This window comes from Pseudophryne corroboree, chromosome 8 (genome assembly GCF_028390025.1).
Source record: "Pseudophryne corroboree isolate aPseCor3 chromosome 8, aPseCor3.hap2, whole genome shotgun sequence".
NCBI lineage: Eukaryota > Metazoa > Chordata > Amphibia > Anura > Myobatrachidae > Pseudophryne > Pseudophryne corroboree.
Window position 1 is genome coordinate 435,651,295 of NC_086451.1, and position 19,049 is coordinate 435,670,343.

At 47.6% G+C, this 19,049-nt stretch overlaps 1 protein-coding gene across 2 annotated transcripts in view; it reads right to left on the reverse strand.

The window, feature by feature from the left end:
* Window positions 1–7,834: 7,834 nt before the first annotated feature.
* Window positions 7,835–19,049, reverse strand: part of LOC134949462 (neural proliferation differentiation and control protein 1-like) — a 173,985-nt gene continuing 162,770 nt past the window's right edge. For both annotated transcript variants that reach the window (XM_063938039.1, XM_063938040.1), the window contains 5 exons: window positions 13,454–13,520; window positions 8,884–8,962; window positions 8,684–8,757; window positions 8,052–8,139; window positions 7,835–7,956 (listed from right to left, as the gene is read on the reverse strand). In XM_063938039.1, the coding sequence (XP_063794109.1) occupies window positions 7,900–7,956; window positions 8,052–8,139; window positions 8,684–8,757; window positions 8,884–8,962; window positions 13,454–13,520 (365 nt within the window). In that variant the 3' untranslated portion in view covers window positions 7,835–7,899. The remainder of the gene's footprint in view (window positions 7,957–8,051; window positions 8,140–8,683; window positions 8,758–8,883; window positions 8,963–13,453; window positions 13,521–19,049) is intronic.

The following is a 19,049-nucleotide window of genomic DNA, read 5'->3' on the forward strand; positions in this document are numbered from 1 at the left end:
AAAACGCCCGTTACCTCAGATGGTCGACACAGACCCAGACACGGATACTGAATCCAGTGTCGACGGTGAGGAGACAAACGTAATGTCCAGTAGGGCCACACGTTACATGATCACGGCAATGAAGGAGGCATTGAATATTTCTGACACTACAAGTACCACAAAAAAGGGTATTATGTGGGGTGTGAAAAAACTACCAGTAGTTTTTCCTGAATCAGATGAATTAAATGAGGTGTGTGTTAAAGCGTGGTTTTCCCCCGATAAAAAACTGCTGATTTCTAATAAATTATTGGCACTATACCCTTTCCCGCCAGAGGTTAGGGCGCGTTGGGAAACACCCCCTAGGGTAGATAAGGCGCTCACACGCTTATCAAAACAAGTGGCGTTACCGTCTCCCGATACGGCCGCCCTTAAGGAACCAGCTGATAGAAGGCTGGAAAATATCCTAAAAGGTATATACACACATACTGGTGTTATACTGCGACCAGCAATCGCCTCAGCCTGGATGTGCAGTGCTGGGGTGGCTTGGTCGGATTCCCTGACTGAAAATATTGATACCCTGGACAGGGACAGTATATTATTGACTGTAGAGCATTTAAAGGATGCATTTCTATATATGCGAGATGCACAGAGGGATATTTGCACTCTGGCATCAAGAGTAAGTGCGCTGTCCATTTCTGCCAGAAGAGGGTTATGGACGCGACAGTAGTCAGGTGATGCGGATTCCAAACGGCATATGGAAGTATTGCCGTATAAAGGGGAGGAGTTATTTGGGGTCGGTCTATCGGACCTGGTGGCCACGGCAACGGCTGGGAAATCCACCTTTTTACCCCAGGTCACCTCTCAGCAGAAAAAGACACCGTCTTTTCAGGCTCAATCCTTTCGTCCCCATAAGGACAAGCGGGCAAAAGGCCACTCATATCTGCCCCGGGGCAGAGGAAGGGGAAAAAGACTGCAGCAGGCAGCCTCTTCCCAGGAACAGAAGCCCTCCCCCGCTTCTGCCAAGTCCTCAGCATGACGCTGGGGCCTTACAAGCGGACTCAGGTACGGTGGGGGGTCGTCTCAAGAATTTCAGCGCGCAGTGGGCTCACTCGCAAGTGGACCCCTGGATCCTGCAGGTAGTATCTCAGGGGTACAAATTGGAATTCGAGACGTCTCCCCCTCGCCGGTTCCTGAAGTCTGCTTTACCAACGTCTCCCTCCGACAGGGAGGCGGTATTGGAAGCCATTCACAAGCTGTATTCCCAGCAGGTGATAATCAAGGTACCCCTCCTACAACAGGGAAAGGGGTATTATTCCACGCTGTTTGTGGTACCGAAGCCGGACGGCTCGGTGAGACCTATTTTAAATCTGAAATCCTTGAACACTTACATACAAAGGTTCAAATTCAAGATGGAGTCACTCAGAGCAGTGATAGCGAACCTGGAAGAAGGGGACTATATGGTGTCTCTGGACATCAAGGATGCTTACCTCCATGTCCCAATTTGCCCTTCTCACCAAGGGTACCTCAGGTTTGTGGTACAGAACTGTCACTATCAGTTTCAGACGCTGCCGTTTGGATTGTCCACGGCACCCCGGGTCTTTACCAAGGTAATGGCCGAAATGATTCTTCTTCGAAGAAAAGGCGTCTTAATTATCCCTTACTTGGACGATCTCCTGATAAGGGCAAGGTCCAGGGAACAGTTAGAGGTCGGAGTAGCACTATCTCAAGTAGTGCTACGACAGCACGGGTGGATTCTAAATATTCCAAAATCGCAGCTGATTCAGACGACGCGTCTGCTGTTCCTAGGGATGATTCTGGACACAGTCCAGAAAAAGGTGTTTCTCCCGGAGGAGAAAGCCAGGGAGGTATCCGAGCTAGTCAGGAACCTCCTAAAACCAGGCCAAGTGTCAGTGCATCAATGCACAAGGGTCCTGGGAAAAATGGTGGCTTCTTACGAAGCGATTCCACTCGGCAGATTCCACGCAAGAACTTTTCAGTGGGATCTGCTGGACAAATGGTCCGGATCGCATCTTCAGATGCATCAGCGGATAACCCTGTCTCCAAGGACAAGGGTGTCTCTCCTGTGGTGGTTGCAGAGTGCTCATCTTCTAAAGGGCCGCAGATTCGGCATTCAGGACTGGGTCCTGTTGACCACGGATGCCAGCCTGAGAGGCTGGGGAGCAGTCACACAGGGAAGAAATTTCCAGGGCTTGTGGTCAAGCCTGGAGACATCACTTCACATAAATATCCTGGAGCTAAGAGCCATCTACAATGCTCTGAGCCTAGCAAGACCTCTGCTTCAAGGTCAGCCGGTGCTGATCCAGTCGGACAACATCACGGCAGTCGCCCACGTAAACAGACAGGGCGGCACAAGAAGCAGGAGGGCAATGACAGAAGTTGCAAGGATTCTTCGCTGGGCAGAAAATCATGTGATAGCACTGTCAGCAGTGTTCATTCCGGGTGTGGACAACTGGGAGGCAGACTTCCTCAGCAGACACGACCTCCACCCGGGGGAGTGGGGACTTCACCCAGAAGTCTTCCACATGATTGTGAACCGTTGGGAAAAACCAAAGGTGGACATGATGGCGTCCCGCCTCAACAAAAAACTAGACAGATATTGCGCCAGGTCAAGGGACCCTCAGGCAATAGCTGTGGACGCTCTGGTAACACCATGGGTGTACCAGTCAGTGTATGTGTTCCCTCCTCTGCCTCTCATACCCAAGGTACTGAGGATCATAAGAAGGAGAGGTGTAAAGACTATACTCGTGGCTCCGGATTGGCCCAGAAGGACTTGGTACCCGGAACTTCAAGAGATGCTCACAGAGGACCCGTGGCCTCTACCTCTAAGAAAGGACCTGCTCCAGCAGGGACCCTGTCTCTTCCAAGACTTACCGCGGCTGCGTTTGACGGCATGGCGGTTGAACGCCGGATCCTGAAGGAAAAAGGCATTCCGGATGAAGTCATCCCTACCCTGATCAAAGCCAGGAAGGATGTAACCGTACAACATTATCACCGTATTTGGCGTAAATATGTTGCGTAGTGCGAGGCCAGGAAGGCCCCTACAGAGGAATTTCAACTGGGTCGTTTCCTGCATTTCCTACAAACAGGACTGTCTATGGGCCTAAAATTAGGGTCCATTAAGGTTCAGATTTCGGCCCTGTCGATTTTCTTCCAAAAAGAACTGGCTTCAGTTCCTGAAGTACAGACGTTTGTCAAGGGGGTACTGCATATACAACCTCCTTTTGTGCCTCCAGTGGCACCTTGGGATCTCAATGTAGTTTTGGGATTCCTAAAATCACATTGGTTTGAACCACTTTCCACTGTGGACTTAAAATATCTCACATGGAAGGTGGTAATGCGGTTAGCCCTGGCTTCAGCCAGGCGTGTCTCAGAATTGGCGGCTTTATCCTATAAAAGCCCTTACCTAATTTTTCATACGGACAGGGCAGAATTGAGGACTCGTCCTCAATTTCTCCCTAAGGTGGTTTCAGCATTTCACTTGAACCAGCCTATTGTGGTGCCTGCGGCTACTAGGGACTTGGAGGACTCAAAGTTGCTGGACGTAGTCAGGGCCCTGAAAATATGTTTCCAGGACGGCTGGAGTCAGAAAATCTGACTCGCTATTTATCCTGTATGCACCCAACAAGCTGGGTGCTCCTGCTTCTAAGCAGACTATTGCTCACTGGATTTGTAGTACAATTCAGCTTGCACATTCTGTGGCAGGCCTGCCACAGCCAAAATCTGTAAATGCCCATTCCACAAGGAAGGTGGGCTCATCTTGGGCGGCTGCCCGAGGGGTCTCGGCTTTACAACTTTGCCGAGCAGCTACTTGGTCAGGGGCAAACACGTTTGCTAAATTCTACAAATTTGATACCCTGGCTGAGGAGGACCTGGAGTTCTCTCATTCGGTGCTGCAGAGTCATCCGCACTCTCTCGCCCGTTTGGGAGCTTTGGTATAATCCCCATGGTCCTTACGGAGTCCCCAGCATCCACTTAGGACGTTAGAGAAAATAAGAATTTACTTACCGATAATTCTATTTCTCATAGTCCGTAGTGGATGCTGGGCGCCCATCCCAAGTGCGGATTGTCTGCAATACTTGTACATAGTTATTGTTACAAAAATCGGGTTATTATTGTTGTGAGCCATCTTTTCAGAGGCTCTCCTGTTATCATGCTGTTAACTGGGTTCAGATCACAGGTTGTACGGTGTGATTGGTGTGGCTGGTATGAGTCTTACCCGGGATTCAATATCCTTCCTTATTGTGTACGCTCGTCCGGGCACAGTATCCTAACTGAGGCTTGGAGGAGGGTCATAGGGGGAGGAGCCAGTGCACACCAGGTAGTCCTAAAGCTTTTACTTTTGTGCCCAGTCTCCTGCGGAGCCGCTATCCCCCATGGTCCTTACGGAGTCCCCAGCATCCACTACGGACTATGAGAAATAGAATTATCGGTAAGTAAATTCTTATTTTCAGACGTTGCCGTTTGGGCTTTCCACGGCCCCGAGAATTTTCACCAAGGTAATAGCGGAAATGATGGTGCTCCTGCGCAAGCAGGGTGTCACAATTTTCCCATACTTGGAAGATCTCCTCATAAAGGTGAGTTCTCGGGAGAAGTTGCTGGACAGCGTGTCTCTGTCCATGAAGACGTTGCAAATGCACGGCTGGATTCTCAATATACCGAAGTACCAGCTAGTCCCTGCAACGCGTCTGACCTTTTTGGGCCTGATTCTAGACACAGACCAGAAGAGGGTTTTTCTTCCGATGGAAAAGGTTCAGGAGCTCATAGCCCTGGTCAGGAACCTATTGAAGCCAAAAAAGGTTTCAGTGCATCATTGCACACGGGTTCTGGGGAAAGATGGTGGCTTCATACGAGGCCATCCCCTTCGGCAGGTTCCATGCGAGGACTTTTCAATGGGACCTATTGGACAAATGGTCCGGGTCCCATTTACAAATGCATCAAAGGATAACCCTGTCTCCCAGGACCAGGGTATCTCTCCTGTGGTGGCTGCACAGTGCTCACCTACTAGAGCAGAGGTTCTCAAACTCTGTCCTCGGGGGCCCACACAGTGCATGTTTTGCAGGTCTCCTCACAGAATTGCAAGTGAAATAATTAGCTCCACCTGTGGACCTTTTAAAATGTGTCAGTGAGTAATTAATACACCTGTGCACCTGCTGGGTTACCTGCAAAACATGCACTGTGTGGGCCCCCGAGGACCGAGTTTGAGAACCTCTGTACTAGAGGGTCGCAGGCTCGGCATTCAGGACTGGGTCCTGGTGACCACGGACGCAAGCCTCCGAGGCTGGGGAGCGGTCACGCTAGGAAGAAATTTCCAAGGTCTCTGGTCAAATCTAGAGACTTGTCTCCACATCAACGTCCTGGAGTTGAGGGCCATGTACAACGCCCTACGTCAGGCGGATGAATTGCTTCGGGACAAACCGGTTCTGATTCAGTCGGAAAATGTCACGGCAGTGGCTCATGTAAACCGCCAAGGCGGAACAAGGAGCAGAGTGGCCATGGCAGAAGCGACCAGGATTCTACGCTGGGCGGAAGGCCATGTAAGCGCACTATCAGCAGTGTTCATCCCGGGGGTGGACAACTGGGAGGCGGACTTCCTCAGCAGGCACGACCTGCATCCGGGAGAGTGGGGACTTCATCAAGAAGTCTTCGCACAGATCACGGGTCGGTGGGGACTGCCTCAGATAGACATGATTGCATCCCGTCTCAACAAAAAGCTAAAGCGTTATTGCGCCAGGTCAAGAGACCCTCAGACGGTAGCGGTAGATGCTCTGGTGACACCTTGGGTGTTCAGATCGGTCTATGTGTTTCCTCCTCTACCTCTCATACCCAAGGTGTTGAGAATGATAAGAATAAGCAGGGTCAGAACAATCCTCATTGTTCCAGATTGGCCACGGAGGACTTGGTATCCGGAGCTGCAAGAGTTGCTCACAGGAGATCCGTGGCCTCTTCCTCTAAGGCAGGACCTGTCTGTTCCAAGACTTACCGCGGCTGCGTTTGACGGCATGGCGGTTGAACGCCGGATCCTAGCGGAAAAAGGGATTCCGGTAGAGGTAATTCCTACCCTGATCAAGGCTAGGAAGGACGTGACATCGAAACATTATCACCGTATATGCCGAAAATAAGTTTCTTGGTGCGAGGCCAGAGCTGCTCCTACGGAGGAGTTCCATTTGGGCCGTCTACTTCACTTCCTTCAAACAGAAGTGAATTTGGGCCTTAAACTAGGGTCCATAAAAGTCCAAATTTCGGCCTTATCCATTTTCTTTCAAAGAGAATTGGCCTCTCTGCCTGAAGTACAGACTTTTGTTAAGGGGATGCTGCATATTCAGCCTCCTTTTGTACCTCCGGTGGCGCCTTGGATTCTTAACGTGGTATTACGTTTCCTCAAGTCCCCTTGGTTTGAACCACTCAAAACAGTGGAGTTGAAATACCTCACTTGGAAAGTGGTCATGTTGTTGGCATTAGCTTCGGCAAGGCGTGTTTCAGAATTGGCGGGGCAGGGCGTGTTTCAGAATTGGCGGCTTTATCACATAAAAGCCCATACCTGGTTTTTCATGTGGATAGGGCGGAGTTGAGGACTCGTCCTCAATTTCTGCCAAAAGTGGTCTCCTCTTTTCATATGAACCAACCTATTGTCGTGCCTGTGACTTCACGGGACTTGGAGGATTCCGAGTCCCTGGATGCGGTCAGGGCTTTGAAGATTTATGTGACCAGAACAGCTAGGATCAGGAAGACTGAAGCTCTGTTTGTTCTGTATGCGGCCAACAAGGTTGGCGTTCCTGCTTCAAAGCAGACTATTGCTCGCTGGATCTGTAACACGATTCAGCAGGCGCATTCTACGGCAGGATTGCCGTTGCCTAAATCTGTTAAGGCCCATTCCACTAGGAAGGTGGGCTCTTCTTGGGCGGCTGCCTGAGGGGTCTCTGCATTACAGTTGTGCCGAGCAGCTACTTGGTCGGGTTCAAACACCTTTGCGAAGTTCTATAAGTTTGATACCCTGGCTGAGGAGGACCTCCTGTTTGCTTAATCGGTGCTGCAGAGTCATCCGCACTCTCCCGCCCGTTTGGGAGCTTTGGTATAATCCCCATGGTCCTTACGGAGTCCCAGCATCCTCTAGGACGTTAGAGAAAATAGGATTTTACTTATCGGTAAATCTATTTCTCGTAGTCCGTAGAGGATGCTGGGCGCCCGTCCCAAGTACGGACTTCTTCTGCATGACTTGTATATAGTTATTGCTTACATGAGGGTTACGTTGTAGTTTTATCGGTTGGACCGAGGCTATGTTGTTTTTCATACTGTTAACTGGGTAGTTTATCACAAGTTATACGGTGTGATTGGTGTGGCTGGTATGAATCTCGCCCATAGATTTACAAAAATCCTTCCTCGTACTGTCCATCTCCCCTGGGCACAGTTTCCCTAACTGAGGTCTGGAGGAGGGGCATAGAGGGAGGAGCTAGTGCACACCCAGAATCCAAAGCTTTCTTAAAGTGCCCGATCTCCTGCGGAGCCCGTCTATTCCCCATGGTCCTTACAGAGTCCCAGCATCCTCTACGGACTACGAGAAATAGATTTACCGGTAAGTAAAATCCTATTTTTAGGTTTACAATATCACGTGGTATACATTCCTAATAAACTTTTCCTGGTGCGGGAGTGTTTCTATTTCTAAAAAGCACAGCGGTACTGCCTGCCGGGCTTCTGTAGGGAAATGGGTACTCCAACTATTGGGTGTTCACACTAGTCCGGATGCATAGTCTTCATATGGATATCCTAATTGATGTTCTTGGGTATAGAAATAACTAATCACCATACTAAAACTTGAATGGACGCCAGTCCTATGGAATACTTGCAGATATACACTTTATAAAGTTAAGCTTATAATATACACTTTTCAGGTTGCACACCACGTTACTGATCAGTCCTTGATGGGTCAAACAAAGGGTTGTGGATCTCCATTTCGCCGGTCTGTGGAGAAAAGAGTCAGTTAGACATAGTTTTGCAGAGACCAGCCCGTTCCATCTCAGCTCTCGTTAAATGTGTGGTTTGCTCTGTAAACGCACCGGTGCTAGTCCGGGGCACTCGTAGATGTCAAACTCCTCTGCGTCGGCCTCTGAGTCGGTGGAGAGCTGCGGGCAAGGCTTCCTGCAGCTAGCCGGAGGTTAGGGGGAAAATGAGAATGACAAATGTAAGACAAGCCTTCTGAGAGACTAAGCATGCAAATATATATATACGTATAGACTGCCCACTAGCACCAATGGAAAAAGATTAATGTAACAAGGGACTTAGAGGAATATGTACTAAGCAGTGATAAAAGTGGAGAAGTGAGCCAGTGGATAAATTGCCCATGGCAACCAATCAGCAGTGACTTAACATTTGTAATTTGCTTACTATAAAAGTATACAGAGCAGCTGATTGGTTGCCATGGGCAATTTATCCACTGGCTCACTTCTCCACTTTTATCACTGCTTAGTACAGGTCCCTCTTAAGCCCAGATTTTCCAAGCCTTGGAGAATGATAAATAGCACGGTGAAAAAGTACAAGCCAATCAGCTCCTAACTGTCATGTTTCAAACAGCCTGTAATATGGAAGTTAGTAGTGGATTGGTTGGTAGTTTATCACAGAGCTATTTATCACTCTCCAAGGCTTGATAAATGGGGCAGAAATACCACCATGCTCACACACTTTCCCTCACCTCTCCTGGACCTGGAAGTGCTTCTTCTGGCTGCTGTAGTGCTGTATGTACTGAGACATCTGATCTGCAGATGGCTGGGGAGAACAGAAGTGGCAGAACCAGCTGTTAGAACGATCTGTGTGTAGGCCACACTACATCCTTACCCTTCCACGGTCTGTGTTCAATACCCAGCATGCACCTCGGTACGGATTGTGCCTTACCCTCTGGCAGGGGTGCTGCCGGCTGCCCTTGTAGGCTTTATATGCCATCTCTTGTGCCAGTCGCACCTCTTTCTGCAACCTAGACAAGCAAGGAAACAGAGATATGGACGAATGGCATCTGGCTCTGACATAAACGTTGCTTTACCGCCTGACTTAATCAACTGTGTAGTCATTAGTTGTTTTGAGGCATGCTGGGTTACGTAGGTATCTCCTGCTGTGGTGCTACAAGTCCCACCATGCACTGCTTGCATCTGCCTGGCAGCGTCGCTGGTATAGTCCTCGTGTGCACAGTTACAACAAGAGCTTAATATCTGAGGTTTCGATGTTGAATAAAGTAATGCAATGGCTCAAGTGCATAAACCTAAAGTGTATAACATAAAATATTTTTTTTTAAAAATGTAATATTTTGTATGTCCTTTTTTAAATTTTAACATTTCTGATTATGGGGGAGATGTACCAACCAATCAACTTCTGTAATTTTACAGGTTGTGCTGGCAAACTGGTAGAAGCTGATTGGTTGGCACTTTATCTCTCCATGAGTCTCCTCTATATCTGGTTTTGGTACATTCAGCAGCCCTTGAAAAGCAATGCAGCATACTGTTCCAGAACTGTGTAATGGTCTTATTCGTTGTATGCGCCATTTGCTCGGCGTGTAGACAAACCTTAGTAGGGAAGAGGCTCTGTCCATCCCAGCAGGATAGAAATAGCCTCTGTACCGGGGGCTGAATATACATTGCTCAAAAAAATAAAGGGAACACTAAAATAACACATCCTAGATCTGAATGAATGAAATATTCTTATTAAATACTTTGTTCTTTACATAGTTGAATGTGCTAACAACAAAATCACACAAATTATCAATGGAAATCAAATTTATTAACCCATGGAGGTCTGGATTTGGAGTCACACTCACAATGAAAATGGAAAAACACACTACAGGCTGATCCAACTTTGATGTAATGTCCTTAAAACAAGTCAAAATGAGGCTCGGTAGTGTGTGTGGCCTCCACGTGCCTGTATGACCTCCCTACAACGCCTGGGCATGCTCCTGATGAGGTGGCGGATGGTCTCCTGAGGAATCTCCTCCCAGACCTGGACTAAAGCATCCACCAACTCCTGGACAGTCTGTGGTGCAACGTGGCATTGGTGGATGGAGCGAGACATGATGTCCCAGATGTGCTCAATTGGATTCAGGTCTGGGGAACGGGTGGGCCAGTCCATAGCATCAATGCCTTCATCTTGCAGGAACCGCTGACACACTCCAGCCACATGAGGTCTAGCATTGTCTTGCATTAGGAGGAACCCAGGGCCAACTGCGCCAGCATATGGTGTCTCAAGGGGTCTGAGGATCTCATCTCTGTACCTAATAGCAGTCAGGCTACTTCTGGTGAGCACATGGAGCGCTGTGCAGCACCCCAAAGAAATGCCACCCCACACCATTACTGACCCACTGCCAAACCGGTCATGCTGGAGGATGTTGCAGGCAGAACGTTCTCTTTGGCGTTTCCAGACTGTCACGTCTCTGTCACATATGCTCAGTGAGAACCTGCTTTCATCTGTGAAGAGCACAGGGCGCCAGTGGCGAATTTGCCAATCTTTGTGTTCTCTGGCAAATGCCAAACATCCTGCACGGTGTTGGGCTGTAAGCACAACCCCCACCTGTGGACGTCTGGCCCTCATACCACCTTCATGGAGTCTGTTTCTGAACGTTTGAGTAGACACATGCACATTTGTGGCTTGCTGGAGGTCATTTTGCAGGGCTCTGGCAGTGCTCCTCCTGTTCCTCCTTGCACAAAGGCGGAGGTAGCGGTCCTGCTGCTGGGTTGTTGCCCTCCTACGGCCTCCTCCACGTCTCCTGATGTACTGGCCTGTCTCCTGGTAGCGCCTCCATGCTCTGGACACTACGCTGACAGACACAGCAAACCTTCTTGCCACAGCTCGCATTGATGTGCCATCCTGGATGAGCTGCACTACCTGAGCCACTTGTGTGGGTTGTAGACCCCCTCTCATGTTACCACTAGAGTGAACGCACCGCCAGCTTTCAAAAGTGACCAAAACATCAACCAGAAAGCATAGGAGCTGAGAAGTGGTCTGTGGTCACCACCTGCAGAACAACTCCTTTATTGGGGGTGTCTTGCTAATTGCCTATAATTTCCACCAGTTGTCTATTCCATTTGCACAACAGCATGTGAAATGGATTGTCAATCAGTGTTGCTTCCTAAGAGGACAGTTTGATTTCACAGAAGTGTGATTGACTTGGAGTTACATTGTGTTGTTTAAGAGTTCCCTTCATTTTTTTGAGCAGTGTATTAATTACCCAGCATTTGCTGATCCCAGTACTGGCATCCCCTCACTGGCCGCAGGGTCCATTGTGGCGGAGGTCCAGGCATTGAGTGGTCACCTAATGTTATAGGTTTGGTCACTAGTGTAAAATATTAATTGTTTTGGCTACATGCTTCCTCAGTGGTCCTCTTAAAGCACTTGCTGGTGACCATGCCAGGCAAGTGGTTATCTGATGTGGTCACACAGATAAACAGCGTGTGCAACTGCAGGGAAGGGAAACTTGCTGCAGCTCGGAGGTACCCCCCCCTCCCAAGCCCCCCGTGGACCTGGTGGCTGTCTTGGCTTTTAAAATGATGAGCGTGATGTTTTCGATAGTCGCAATGTTCCTATGGTGACTACAAAGATTCTGCTGTTTGATAAAACAATCACTTTCTTTATTTTTTTTTATTTATTTTTTTCAAATAAAAAAAAGATTTATAGATTTATTTATTTTTATTATTTTTTTTACAATTTGGATAAGGTTTAAATATATGTTCTTCACTTAATTCACTCATAAATAAAACCCAGACAATTTCTGAGCATTTTTTTGAAAATGAATTTCCGTTAAGTGGTTGGGTATGGGATGCCGACTGTCAGAAGACTGACACCTGTTTGGTAAGCATTCTATCCATCTTCCCCATACCCCTTCCTACCTGCAGCCTAACCAACTGCTGGCTTCCTCAGTGCCGGTAAGCCGAACACATCCTCATTTACTAGTGTTAATTCGGACTATATGGGAACACTACAAATATAGATCTTCAATAATATTGGTTCGCGGTGAGGTGTAGGGCCCTCCAGTGTTACGTTTTAATGTCTCATTATACTAAATCGCCAACATGCTGTTTAAAACGAGTATAATCTTGTCCCCTGGTGCTACACGAGTGTGTGCTGTTGATTTGGTGCCTACCGGGCTCGTTTCTTTCCATAAAAATGTCCCTTTAAAACTTACATCAAAAATCACAAAGTTTGGCAATGGATGAACTGGAGCCAATTCCATTTCCCCACTATTACTGTCCCATATGTAGATCAAGTACTGAGCTGTTTTATGTACAGGTCATGCTTTAGTGGACCGAAACCCTTTTTGTCATCCCTCATGACAAACGCACATAATTCCCCTATAGCTACTATCTAAGCAGTGAGATACAGGCCCCGTCTCTGATCATAAACCTAATGGAGCGTGACCTTAGGGCAGTACAGATGGTGTACTGGTTAGCATTACTGCCTCACAGCACGGAGGCATCATGGATTCGACTCTGTGTGGCCCTAGCTGTGTGGAGTTTGTATATTCTCCCCGTGTTTGTTTGGGGGGGGGGGGGGTAAACCAGAATAACCCAACAATCTAATAATGTGATGGTAGGTTAATTGGCTTCAACAAAAAAATAATAACCGTAATCTGTATATGTTAATAGGAGACTAGATGGGCCAGGTGCTTATTCTATGTTCTAGGTCTAATATACTGCTTATAAATGGTGAGGGGGTGCAATGCTTTAATGCAGTTTGTACGTATATAATTTCACAATTCAATGTAACTGGTTTATACCTGTCCACATGGACTACTGAATAGGGAGGTAATGTCATACAGTGACGTCTTGTATAGAGAGAGCATGTCCCAGACAGTACACTGTCAGTAACCTCCACAGAACGGTTATTAAACAGATTCGAGGTGTGCCTTTGTATGAGCACTAGCTGCAGTATAATAGTTTATCATATACAGAAGTTCTTTTTTGTTACATTTAATATCTTTGTGAGCAGTGATACATATTTTTTTAGTATTTGTTTTTTTGTTGTATTGTGTGCAGTATGTAGGTTTTGATAAAGGTGAAGAGATTCCATATTGGGATCCCAAGATTGTCTCACAGCGCTGTAAATTGTTGGTAACGTGTAGGAGAGGATCTACATTATTCCTGCATGAATCTTTGTATGACTGGTGAGGAGATTTTCCTATTCCCAGATGTGCTACGTGTCACACATTACAGTAAGTCATTTATCCATGCACTAAGGCAGGGATTGGAAATCTTCGGCCCTGTTGAACTACACATCCCAGCATGCCCTGCAACAGTTTTAGCATGGCCAAATAGCAAAACTGTAGCAAGGCATGCTGGTATGTGTATTTCAACAACAGCTGGAGGGCCGAAGGTTCCCCACCCCTGCACTAAGGTATAGTCTGATCAGCTCACACAATAGTTCCTGCTGTGTGACCTTTCCAGTACGACTTTGGTACAATGTTTTGTGTCTCTTGGTCACTTACCTGTACCAGCACAGAGCCGCTACAAGGATTCCGGACAAGGCAGTCAGGCTGCAGATGATGATCAGGGCTTAAAAAGAACACAGCATCAGAATATATCAATTGCTGTATGCAAGGAATACATTTAACTGCAGCCTGTTTTTCAATGTATTTTTTAATCTGTGGCTGTTTCTGGTGTAAACGCTGTAAATTTGTACATGTACCCCTATAATGTATATAACACCAATCTAACAGCTGCTCCTGGAGGAACCAATTATCACTACAGTAAGTGTCAATCACACAACTTATGTTTGATAGAGTGCGAATCCAGCTTGTCTTATCGGCTAGTCAAGCACTGCGTAACTTGTTCGTCCGCCTGATTTTTATGGCAAAAAATGGTTCCTATTCTAAACTCTGGCTGTGATAACACTAGCTCCTGTTCTACGTCTGGCACCAGTCCAATCTGTCTATGCTGTGTGTGTTCGCTGTAGGACTGGAGTATGCATAGATAACAAACTCGGCTCTAAATATGGATTAGGAAAAAAAACAAAAAAAAAAAACACTAAAGTTGAATTTTTGATGCTGAAGTTTTCCAAAGAACAGTTTGAATATTGAGCAAAATTAGACTAGTGTTCTTGCTGGCAATACTGTTATACAGTTTACAGTTATAGCACTATGTACAGTCAGCTGTCCATTTCACATATGCCTTTAGCAGTGTGAGGTTGAGCTGTGATAAGTGATGGGCTTGCACTCATTACTGACGAGAATCTGCATCTTGCATGATTTCCTTCTGACTAGCATTAATTGCTCTGTTTGGAGATGAATTCCACCATGGAATGACATTATGATTTAATCTCCAGAGCCTGACTGATATAATACTATGGCAACTTCTGCAACAGCCTCACCAGTGCAAAAAGCGCACTCGTGTAGCCTTTTACAGTTCTAGCAAACCTTTCATTCTGGTCATAAATACACCATGTTCCAATTGGCTGTCACAGAGATGAGTGAAGTACAGTTCTGGAAGGAAGTGTTCTATGGAGGGACCGGGCAAGAGATACTTTTTTTTGGCATAATAGATTTTTATTGGTTTAACAATGACAAGATAAAACATCATAGACAAAATACACAATGTGAAACTGAGCATATATAGAAACAATTATAGAGAGGGATGACACAAGAGGGCAAGAGAATGGGGGTACATCAAAAATACCAACTGAAATATCCAAAAACATCCAAATCTCGACAATTCAAGTGTCCGATTCTTCTTCAGATGAATGCAAAACAGTTAAATCCAAAGGCTCATTATATATTGTAAGGTGACCCTGACTTTCCCTATATTCACTCCACTTAAACCACTTCATGTGTATTGAAGAGGCTGATGAAGAGTAAGAACTATTAGCAGTTTCAAACAGAAAATGTTTATAGGTCTTATTTACAATGAGATGTACATTAGGCACAGAGGCTGACTTCCATAATTGTGCTATAGCAGCTTTGGTGGATATCAAAATATGACCCATAATACACTGCTCAAAAAAAATAAAGGGAACACTAAAAATAAGAATTTACTTACCGATAATTCTATTTCTCGTAGTCCGTAGTGGATGCTGGGAACTCCATAAGGACCATGGGGAATAGCGGCTCTGCAGGAGACTGAAAGCTTTAGGACTACCTGGTGTGCACTGGCTCCTCCCCCTATGATCCTCCTCCAAGCCTCAGTTAGGATACTGTGCCCGGACGAGCGTACACAATAAGGAAGGATTTTGAATCCCGGGTAAGACTCATACCAGCCACACCAATCACACCGTACAACCTGTGATCTGAACCCAGTTAACAGCATGATAACAGAGGAGCCTCTGAAAAGATGGCTCACAACAATAATAACCCGATTTTTGTAACAATAACTATGTACAAGTATTGCAGACAATCCGCACTTAGGATGGGCGCCCAGCATCCACTACGGACTACGAGAAATAGAATTATCGGTAAGTAAATTCTTATTTTCTCTGACGTCCTAGTGGATGCTGGGAACTCCGTAAGGACCATGGGGATTATACCAAAGCTCCCAAACGGGCGGGAGAGTGCGGATGACTCTGCAGCACCGAATGAGAGAACTCCAGGTCCTCCTCAGCCAGGGTATCAAATTTGTAGAATTTAGCAAACGTGTTTGCTCCTGACCAAGTAGCTGCTCGGCAAAGTTGTAAAGCCGAGACCCCTCGGGCAGCCGCCCAAGATGAGCCCACCTTCCTTGTGGAATGGGCTTTTACAGATTTTGGCTGTGGCAGGCCTGCCACAGAATGTGCAAGCTGAATTGTACTACAAATCCAACGAGCAATAGTCTGCTTAGAAGCAGGAGCACCCAGCTTGTTGGGTGCATACAGGATAAACAGCGAGTCAGATTTTCTGACTCCAGCCGTCCTGGAAACATATTTTCCGGGCCCTGACAACGTCCAGCAACTTGGAGTCCTCCAAGTCCCTAGTAGCCGCAGGCACCACAATAGGCTGGTTCAGGTGAAACGCTGACACCACCTTTGGGAGAAACTGAGGACGAGTCCTCAATTCCGCCCTGTCCGAATGGAAAATCAGATAAGGGCTTTTACAGGATAAAGCCGTCAATTCTGACACGCGCCTGGCCGAAGCCAGGGCCAACAGCATGACCACTTTCCATGTGAGATGTTTTAAATCCACAGATTTAAGTGGTTCAAACCAATGTGATTTGAGGAACCCCAAAACTACATTGAGATCCCAAGGTGCCACTGGAGGCACAAAAGGAGGCTGTATATGCAGCACTCCCTTGACAAATGTCTGGACTTCAGTAACTGAAGCCAGATCTTTCTGGAAGAAAATCGACAGGGCCGAAATTTGAACCTTAATGGACCCCAATTTGAGGCCCATAGACACTCCTGTTTGCAGGAAATGCAGGAATCGACCCAGTTGAAATTCCTCCGTTGGGGCCTTCCTGGCCTCGCACCACGCAACATATTTTCGCCAAATGCGGTGATAATGTTTTGCGGTCACATCCCTCCTGGCTTTGATCAGGGTAGGGATGACTTCCTCCGGAATGTCTTTTTTCTTTAGGATCCGGCGTTCAACCGCCATGCCGTCAAACGCAGCCGCGGTAAGTCTTGAAACAGACAGGGGCCTTGCTGGAGCAGGTCCCTTCTTAGAGGCAGAGGCCACGGGTCCTCTGTGAGCATCTCTTGAAGTTCCGGGTACCAAGTCCTTCTTGGCCCAACCCGGAGCCACGAGTATAGTTCTTACTCCTCTCCGTCTTATAATTCTCAGTACCTTGGGTATGAGAGGCAGAGGAGGGAACACATACACCGACTGGTACACCCACGGTGTTACCAGAGCGTCCACAGCTATTGCCTGAGGGTCCCTTGACCTGGCGCAATACCTGTCCAGTTTTTTGTTGAGGCGGGACGCCATCATGTCCACCATTGGTTTTTCCCAACGGTTCACAATCATGTGGAAGACTTCTGGATGAAGTCCCCACTCTCCCGGGTGGAGGTCGTGTCCACTCCCGGAATGAACACTGTTGACAGTGCTATTACATGATTTTCCGCCCAGCGAAGAATCCTTGCAGCTTCTGCCATTGCCCTCCTGCTTCTTGTGCCGCCCTGTCTGTTTACGTGGGCGACTGCTGTGATGTTGTCCGACTGGAACAGCACCGGCTGACCTTGAAGCAGAGGTCTTGCTTGGCTTAGAGCATTGTAAATGGCCCTTAACTCCAGAATATTTATGTGAAGTGATGTCTCCAGGCTTGACCTCAAGCCCTGGAATTTTCTTCCCTGTGTGACTGCTCCCCAGCCTCGCAGGCTGGCATCTGTGGTCACCAGGACCCAGTCCTGAATGCCGAATCTGCGGCCCTCTAGAAGATGAGCACTCTGCAATCACCACAGGAGAGACACCCTTGTCCTTGGGGACAGGGTTATCTGCTGATGCATCTGAAGATGCGATCCGGACCATTTGTCCCGCAGATCCCACTGGAATGTTCTTGCGTGGAATCTGCCAAATGGGATTGCTTCGTAGGAAGCCACCATTTTTCCCAGGACCCTTGTGCATTGATGCACTGAGACTTGGCCTGGTGTTAGGAGGTTTCTGACTAGCTCGGATAACTCCCCGGCTTTCTCCTCCGGGAGAAACACCTTTTTCTGGACTGTGTCCAGGATCATCCCTAGGAATAGAAGACGTGTCGTCGGGATCAGCTGCGATTTTGGGATATTGAGAATCCAACCGTGCTGCCGCAGCACTACTTGCGATAGTGCTAAGCCGACTACCAACTGTTCCCTGGATCTCGCCCTTACCAGGAGATCGTCCAAGTAAGGGATAATTAAAAACTCCTTTCCTTCGGAGGAGTATCAACATTTCGGCCATTACATTAGTAAAGACCCGGGGTGCCGTGGACAATCCAAACGGCAGCGTCTGAAACTGATAGTGGCAGTTCTGTACCACAAACCTGAGGTACCCTTGATGAGAAGGGTAAATTGGGACATGGAGGTAAGCATCCTTGATGTCCAGAGACACCATATAATCCCCTTCTTCCAGGTTCGCAATCACTGCTCTGAGTGACTCCATCTTGAATTTGAACCTCTGTATGTAAGTGTTCAAAGATTTTGGATTTACAATAGGTCTCACCGAGCCGTCCGGCTTCGGTATCGCCAACAGCGTGGAATAATACCCCTTTCCCTGTTGCAGGAGGGGTACCTTGATTATCACCTGCTGAGAATACAGCTTGTGAATGGCTTATATACCGCCTCCCTGTCGGAGGGAGACGTCGGTAAAGCAGACTTTAGGAAAACGGCGAGGGGGAGACGTCTCGAATTCTAATTTGTACCCCTGAGATACCACCTGAAGGATCCCGGGGTCACTTGTGAGTGAGCCCACTGCGCTCTGAAATTCTTGAGACGGGCCCCCACCGTGCCTGAGTCCGCTTGTAAAGCCCCAGCGTCATGCTGAGGACTTGGCGGGAGAGGGCTTCTGTTCCTGGGAACTGGCTGTCTGCTGCAGCCTTTTTCCTCTTCCTCTGCCACGGGGCAGAAATGAGGAACCTTTTGCCCGCTTGCCCTTATGGGGCCGAAAGGACTGCGCCTGATAATACGGCGTCTTCTTATGTTGAGAGGCTACCTGGGGTAAAAATGTGGATTTCCCAGCCGTTGCCACCAGGTCTGATAGACCTACCCCAAATAACTCCTCCCCTTTATAAGGCAATACTTCCATATGCCTTCTGGAATCCGCATCACCTGACCACTGCCTCGTCCATAACCCTCTTCTGGCAGAAATGGACAGCGCACTTACTCTTGATGCCAGTCGGCAAATATCCCTCTGTGCATCACGCATATATAAAAATGCATCTTTTAAATGCAATATAGTCAGTAATATACTGTCCCTATCCAGGGTATCAATATTTTCAGTCAGGGAATCCGACCAAGCCACCCCAGCACTGCACATCCAGGCTGAGGCGATTGCTGGTCACAGTATAACACCAGTATATGTGTATATACATTTTAGGATATTCTCCTGCTTTCTGTCAGCAGGTTCCTTAAGGGCGGCCGTATCAGGAGACGGTAGTGCCACCTGTTTTGACAAGCGTGTGAGCGCTTTATCCACCCTAGGGGGTGTT